The sequence below is a fragment of the Cyprinus carpio genome, chromosome B3 (assembly GCF_018340385.1).
Source record: "Cyprinus carpio isolate SPL01 chromosome B3, ASM1834038v1, whole genome shotgun sequence".
Taxonomy (NCBI): domain Eukaryota; kingdom Metazoa; phylum Chordata; class Actinopteri; order Cypriniformes; family Cyprinidae; genus Cyprinus; species Cyprinus carpio.
The window spans coordinates 30156328-30164235 of NC_056599.1; the positions used below are offsets into that span (position 1 = coordinate 30156328).

The following is a 7908-nucleotide window of genomic DNA, read 5'->3' on the forward strand; positions in this document are numbered from 1 at the left end:
GGAGTTACTAAGTGCTGTAGAACATCATCTCATCCTGATTAATAATTATCACAGAAAATGTATAAAGTTATTACAGGAATTGATATATTTGAAATGCAATTTATTACAAATGACCAAATATATTTGCACAATAATACAGTAATGTTAGATGTGCATTACAATAGCCAAGAATATGGTGAAAGTAATAGCAAAAGGCAAACAGTTTTTGCACAATGAACCCACCAGACAGTAACGCTAGCCTACTATTTCACAAACATTTTCTCAAAAAAGAAAACTGGCCCCATCCCCCCTCCAATTCATTAGCAAGTTGAATGTATTAGTCCTGAGAGTTACTTTTAGCGCCGCTCATTTGTCATTGAGCGATACAGTGTGTTCATGACAACCAATAATAACAATAAAGGGGATACTTGAATTCACGTAATGTGTCAAAACTAAGGTTACATTACATTAGCATGGCACTGTTACAGTATGGCTAATGTTAGTCATCTCAAAACATAAGGGCTTACCGCGCGAGGTTATCCAATTTGTCCTGTCACATTATCGATGGGATGGCTGTATCCTTTAGCATGGTCCGTTTTGGTCCGTGTGGCAACTTGCATTTTTTCAAAATAATCGTCGCTACAGTAAAAATGTTCAGAGCAAACACTTCGTGATGGTGTTTACAGGTGTGTTTGCCTATCAGAACAAGTAGCCATCGATTCAGAAGGTCAGCGTTTTTGGTTGGAATTCTTGAAACATCATAGTATTACCTGGTCTCCCCTGTTTATTGTAGAGCAGCTCTTTACAATACAGCGAACACCCCATGACTGTACACTAAATGTACCATCTAGTAATTGCTGACTCTATTAAAAACTCTGAGCGAACCTCTCTGCTCCTCACCACGGCGCCAAAAATCACTCCGCCCAAGTAGCCACTCCGCCCCAAGAAACGTAAGCTGTGCTCCTAAGCCTAGTGAGAATATAGTTCCCAGTATTTACCCCTTAAAAATGGTCTTTTTGTCTCATATATAGCCTTGACAATTTGTACACGCTGTGGACTATACAGATCACAACATGTAAATAGGAAAATGTTTGCATTATTTTGTCACTTATTGGGATTACTATGCTAGCATTGTTCACATCCAGTCTTTGTGCTAACAAGGCTAGCGGTGGGTGCGTCAAATAACTCTACAGAACGCACAGAAATGAAAAAGGTATGTTATTCGTGGGAGATTTGTCAATGTAAAGTCCAAAAAGTCGGCAGTGTTTTTGGAGTGTTCCTTTAAGTTAAGAGTCAACCACGCCCACCTAAAACGGCTCATTCAAATACGCCCCCGGATATCTACGTCACTATGTGGAAATATTTGCATAATGCCGGTTAAATGTTCGCGCAAAGAAAGAGGGCGTGGTTTCAGTAACCACAGTTTTTGTTGAAGCAGCGTTGTGGGGGGGATGTTTTTTTTTTGTTGGTGGAATTTATTTGTTTTTCTTTATGGTAGTTGCATTTAGGAATATTCAAGATTACTTACAACAGAACAGCAACGCATTTTATGGATGATGAGGTAATTCTGACTTTGCTACGGCAATCTGGCGCTTCTGAATCAGCTACTGTAAGTATGTTTTGTTATTAAAGTATTTGCTATTGACTGTTCAAATGTGGAGTTTTGCGCGTCATATGTGTGTGTGTGTGTGTGTGTGTGTGAAAGAGAGAGAGAGACAGGGTCACACAGTGGAGTCAGCTGTCTTAACCGTCCGTGGCTTGTGTACTGCAAACGCATACGAGCTTCATCACTGTGTCTGTCACCTGACTCTGTTCCCCTTTTGGGCTTGAACTGATGGTAAAACTAAGGACATTATTAACTGTCTTTACATTTATTTTGAAAGATGAAGCTCCACAAGTAGGGCTCGCGATTATGGAATGAGGCGTCACATTTCAGACGAGTGCTTGCGGTGCTCGGCCAATCACAATGCACTGGGACAGTTGGCCAATCAGAGCAGACTGCGCTTGTCAGAAGGAGGGACTTTGTATGTGTTTGAAAGAGGCAGGGCATAGAGGACCTACAATAATGTACAGTATTTGAAAAATAATGTGTTTTTTGAACATAAAAGCATGTCAACATATTCTGTTACACCAAATACACAAAATAATGATCTTTAAAAAAGCATCATATGACCCCTTTAAGATTATTTTTTCTTACCCTGTGGCGGACAATTTTACATGTTTTACATAAAATGCACTTAAAATGCACTTAAATGCACTTGTTTAAATAAACAAGATAGCGGCTTCTCTCTCTCCCATCAGAACGGTGTTTTCGTTTTTTTGTCCTGTGAGTTGCAGTGTTTTTGTACATCTTCACCGCGTCTACCTGTCTTTAAGCGTGCATACAGTCATGAGTTTCTGCTTGATGTCGGCAGAACCACCTTTTTAGTGTTAAACTCCGTGCACGCCGAAGAGCTGTGGGATCTCGGTCTGCTCCAGAGGCCTTCACCATCACCGACCCCCACTGCTGCATCTCGCCCACAGCAGAGGCGCCACAAGTGGTGTGAAAGGAAGCAGAAGAGGGGTAAGCGCGGAGGTATCCGGGCTAGTCTAACGGCTAACCCACACAAGCCAGCTATCCCTACCATCATACTAGCTAACGTACGCTCTGGACACATAAACTGTTACACCGATTACCACGCTCAACTCAGAGGACTTAACACTGTTGTGTTTTTGTGTTCCCCCTCCCCCCGCAACAGCCCTCCAGACCACGCTATTCAACATGGTCAGCTGGCATGCTATCGAGCGTTAAGAGTCCCGTCACCAGTTAGCTATCGAGCGGACAGAGTCCTCGTCACGGGAGGAAAAACCCGTGGCGGCGGGCTTTGTGTTTACATGATGCGTGGTGCCGAGATGCTGTTGTTGTCTGGGGTTTTTTTAGGCAGGCTGCCACATACAATAACACCACAGACCTCCAAGAGTACTCCGAGACTGTCACTGCCTACATCAACAAATGTATTGATGATGTAACAGTCAGAAAGACCATCACTGTCCGGGCCAACCAGAAGCCGTGGATGACAGGGGAGGTCCACACACTCCTGAAGACGCAGGACACTGCCTTCAGAGCTGGAGATGAGGTGGGCCTGTGGACAGCTAGGGCCAACCTATCCAGTGGCATCAGAGAGGCTAAGAGACAGTACTCCAGGAGGATACCCCATTGTTTCAGCAACAGCAGAGACACTTGGAGCCTGTGGCAGGGGATACAGACCATTACGGACTACAAGCCCCCACCGCGGACCTGTGACAGCACCATCTCCCTGCTGAACAAGCTGAACACATTCTTTGCCCGCTTAGAGGAACAAAACAGCACTACTGCACAGAAGACTCCACCTCCTCCCGGTGACCAGGTGATGACGCTGTCCCCGGACAGCATGAGGACATCTTCAGCAGGATCAATGCACGCAAAGCTCCAGGTCCTGACAACATTCCTGGGTGTGTACTGAAAGACTGTGCAGCAGAACTCCCTGATGTCTTCACAGACATTTTCAACATCTCACTTAGTCAGGCTGTTGTTCCCACATACTTCAAAGCTACCACCATCATTCCAGTCCCAAAGAAGCCGTCTTCATCCTACTTCAATGACTACCGTTCATTTGCACTTACCCCTATTGTCGTGAAGTGCTTTGAACGGCTAGTCATGCAAAAATGTGCATTGAGGCTATAGAGCACACTCATTTCTGAAACACCCTCAGTATTTAATTCTGAGCAGTTTTCATTATCAATAGCTCATTAGACAATAGCACAGAATTTTATGTGGCAGTAGACTATATGCTTCAGAAACATAAATTGGCGCATGCCTATCAGTACCACAACATGATTGCTGTACCTGTGGACTACTGCATATTCATTTTGCAGTTGATAGTGTCTCCACAGAAACACACAATCCTCTCATAATTAGACTACCTTAATTATTATGACATGGCGTGAACGCGCTGCAGCATTCAGCTCGTCCAACCCCAATCAAACGCTCCTGAACAAATCAAGGTCTTCCAGATTACAGGTGAGTTTGCTCAGGGTTGGAGTTGACCTGATCTCCTTGGCTCTTTAAAACCCCATTTTACAGCAGTTTCTATTGCAGCAACACTTTTATTCTTGTTAGTTTTGTGTGCCTCATTGGCCACTTCTCCTAACACACCAATTCAGTACATTTTCCAGCAGGGATCAATGTGTGATTGCAGGTTGGGAGCGTGACAGCTTGAGTGTACTGATTGTTAATTGCCATTTTATTGTGTCTTTCTGGATACTTAAGCATAACAGATGCTACTCAAGGACAAACCGCAGGTGAGAAGATCTGTTAACTTGGTAAAGAAAGGCAGGAATAAGGTCTTTAAAAAGTAACACCATTTAGGTATGAGTAGTAGGTTTTAAAAGTCTTAAGTTGAAGCATTTAAGTGTAAGTTTTGTATTAAGGTTTGAGACACATTGCATAACCCCCGACTTACAAACCGCACCACCTGGCCTCCCCCAAAGATCCTCTTGAATCCTCTAGTGCCCGGTTACTGTCCGGAGCCGCTGACGGTCGTCCCGTCGAGGTTGTTCTTCTGATAAAGACTGCTCTGGAGGACACAAATGTTGTTGGCTTTGACTGGGCCTGTGTGCGTGTGCCTGTTTCCAGCGAGCTTCCATTAAAAATGAATGCTAGGGGTCCACAAAAAACAAATAAACAAAATGCATGTAACTCATTGAATTCAATGTAAGCTTTAAGCAGAGACTAATGTCATGTTTTTTTTTTTTTTTTTACTTGAGTGAATGGAAGTGCTCTGCCTTCAGTGACGCTTTCTGTCATGTCTGTATAACCGCAAAGCCAGGAGAGTGTCCTCCCCAGACATCTGGAAGCTCATGTACCGTGTCCTGTAACAGTGACTCTAACTGTCCCAACAATGAGAAGTGCTGCAGCAATGGATGTGGACGTTACTGTACGGCTCCTTTTACAGGTACTTGTTGTTTTGGTTGGTTGTTGGCAACAATTTTGCCTTTTTTGTTCAGTCAAAAGTAGGTTTGAATTAAAGGTGGGTGAAGTTATTTCTGGTATCCAATGTTATTTCAAATCACCAAGACAAACACGCCTCTACTCCAAAAGAATCTTGCCTCTATTTTGATAGCTCCGCACCACACATGCATAGATGAAGGGAACGCCAATACGATTGCAGATTAACAAACAAGCGAACGTGAGACGAGCATATTTAAGCAAAAGCCAGCATATTAGTTCTGTGAGACAACGCAAAACCAATATTACTTGCCTATCGAGAAGAAACAAGGCAACCTTGGCATCCGATCGCAGGCCTTCGTGCTCCTTGAGTTTTCTCCAGCATTGGAAAGCTGATCCGGTGTTTACAGGGGTCCTACTTGCCTTATTGTAAGCCTCCCCTTGTTCTGCAGACATTTTTTCCCCTTTTTTATTTTTATTTTTATTTGATTTTTTTTTAAATATTAATCCGCCATCTCTCTTTCTGTCAATGCTCGGCTAATGTCAGTCCAATGATCTGAGCACTCTCCTCCCCATCATGAGTAGACATGACCCTTACTGCTGATTGCCTAAAAGTTTGTTTTGGTACTCAGCCCAACTCAGTTTTCTAAAGCGTTTGAGAAAATGCATACACCACCTCTAATCCCTTAGGATGGTTTTAAACCCAGGATGGCTTTACAAAAGAGGAATAATTAGAATCTAATTTACTCAGGTAAAACTTGTATATTGTATATTGACGTGGCATGCAGTCTATATGCAAAGACTAAAGCTGACTATCTGTGTCCATGCAGTGAAGCCGGGTCAATGTCCCAAACCGAAGAGAGTTCCAGAATGTGCTGAAAGCTGTTTCCATGATGGCCAGTGTCCTGCCACACAGAAATGTTGCCCAACCACCTGTGGCCATGTTTGTAGTGAACCACATGATCGGGAAAGTGATCAGGGAAGTGGGTATGGACAGGGCAGAGGTCAGGGCAGTGGATACGGACAGGGCAGTGGTCAGGGCAGTGGATACGGACAGGGCAGTGGTTATGGACAGGGCAGTGGTCAGGGCAGTGGCTACGGACAGGGCAGTGGTCAGGGAAGTGGCTACGGACAGGGCAGTGGTTATGGACAGGGCAGTGGTCAGGGCAGTGGATACGGACAGGGCAGTGGTCAGGGAAGTGGTTACGGACAGGGCAGAGGTCAGGGCAGTGGATACGGACAGGGCAGTGGTTATGGACAGGGCAGTGGTCAGGGCAGTGGATACGGGGAGGGCATGGCAGAGGGACAGGGCAGTGGTCAGGGCAGTGGCTACGGACAGGGCAGTGGTCAGGGAAGTGGTTACGGACAGGGCAGAGGTCAGGGCAGTGGATACGGACAGGGCAGTGGTTATGGACAGGTTAGTGGTCAGGGCAGTGGATACGGAGATGGGGGTGGTGATATCGGGAACAGTGGTCAGGGCAGTGGCTACGGACAGGGCAGTGGTCAGGGAAGTGGCTACGGACAGGGCAGTGGTCAGGGAAGTGGTTACGGTCAGGGAAGCGGCCAGGGTCAGGGAAGCGGTCAGGGCCAGGGAAGTGGTCAGGGCCAGGGCCAGGGAAGCGGTCAGGGCCAGGGCCAGGGAAGTGGCCGGGGCCAGGGTCAGGGAAGCGGTCAGGGCCAGGGAAGTGGTCAGGGTCAGGGCCAGGGCCAGGGAAGCGGCCAGGGCCAGGGAAGCAGCCAGGGCCAGGGCCAGGGAAGCGGCCAGGGTCAGGGACGCGTCCAGGGCCAGGGTCAGGGAAGCGGTCAGGGCCAGGGAAGGGAAAGAGGGAAGTGGCCAGGGTCAGGGAAGCGGCCAAGGCCAGGGAAGCGGTCAGGGCCAGGGAAGCGGTCGAGGACGTGTTAATTGAAATGGTCATGGGTGTTGTGCATAATACTTACTGGAGATCTTCAATTCAGTGCTTTATTCATATAGCTTTTTTTTTCCCTGTTCGCTTAAACCATTTAGAGATTTCCTGTATACCCTCCCTCCCTCCCTCTGTCCAATAAAAAAATATATATATTTGAAGAGTTGGTTTTTTGGTGTTTGGCTTTTTTTTTTTTTTTTTTTTTAGTAAAATTAAATTAAAAGAAGGTACCTCATGTGAATACGTGTAGTTGCCGCAAAGAACATTACAATTAAATAGCTCCAGAGGGTGCTACCAACACTTGAGGAATGCTTGTGGACAGTGAGGGAAATCTATGGTATGGAAAAAAATAACATGCAGCTTAAAGGGTTACTCCATCCTAAAATGAAAATTATAATTTGTATTACTTACCCCCATGTCGTTCCAAACCTTTAAAAGCTTTGTTTGTCTTCAGAACACAATTTAAGATATTTTTGGATGAAAACCAGGAGGCTTGTGACTGTCCCTTTGATGGCTAAGTAAATTACACTGTCAAGGTCCAGAAAAGCATCGTCAGAATAGTCCATCTGCTGTCAGTGGTTCAACTGTAATGTTATGAAGTGATTTTGGAGCCACACAACAAGGATACACTGTTTTCTTCCAAATCAAAGCATACAGGTGCTGGTCATATAATTAGAATATCATCAAAAAGTTGATTTATTTCACTAATTCCATTCAAAAAGTGAAACTTGTATATTATATTTATTCATTACAGACAGACTGATATATTTCAAATTACTGACAAATAAGGAAAAACCCAAATTCAGTATCTTAGAAAATTAGAATATTGTGAAAAGGTTCAATATTGAAGACACCTGGTGCCACACTTTAATCAGTTAATTAACTCAAAACACCTGCAAAGCCTTTATATGGTCTCTCAGTCTAGTTCTGTAGGCTACACAATCATGGGAGGCTGGCTGTTCACAGAGCTCTGTGTCCAAGCACATTAATAGAGAGGCGAAGGGAAGGAAAAGATGTGGTAGAAAAAAGTGTACAAGCAATAGGGATAACCGCACCCTG

General features: G+C 44.9%; 1 protein-coding gene across 1 annotated transcript; it reads left to right on the forward strand.

The window, feature by feature from the left end:
• The first annotated feature begins 4032 nt into the window (after positions 1-4032).
• On the forward strand, positions 4033-6975 carry LOC122136581 (fibroin heavy chain-like). The gene is made up of 3 exons (XM_042720718.1): positions 4033-4299; positions 4823-4952; positions 5776-6975. The coding sequence occupies exons 1-3, from the start codon at positions 4276-4278 to the stop codon at positions 6846-6848; spliced, it is 1227 nt and encodes a 408-aa protein (XP_042576652.1). The 5' UTR covers positions 4033-4275; the 3' UTR covers positions 6849-6975.
• Positions 6976-7908: the final 933 nt, after the last annotated feature.

What these genes read in the sequence shown, in the direction of transcription:
- LOC122136581 (XM_042720718.1), top strand. Translation starts at nt 4,276, where the DNA reads ATGCTACTCAAGGACAAACCGCAG. An exon ending in TACTCAAGGACAAACCGCAG is followed by an intron (nt 4,300 to 4,822) that starts GTGAGAAGATCT and finishes ATAACCGCAAAG; the next exon opens with CCAGGAGAGTGTCCTCCCCA. An exon ending in CTGTACGGCTCCTTTTACAG is followed by an intron (nt 4,953 to 5,775) that starts GTACTTGTTGTT and finishes GTGTCCATGCAG; the next exon opens with TGAAGCCGGGTCAATGTCCC.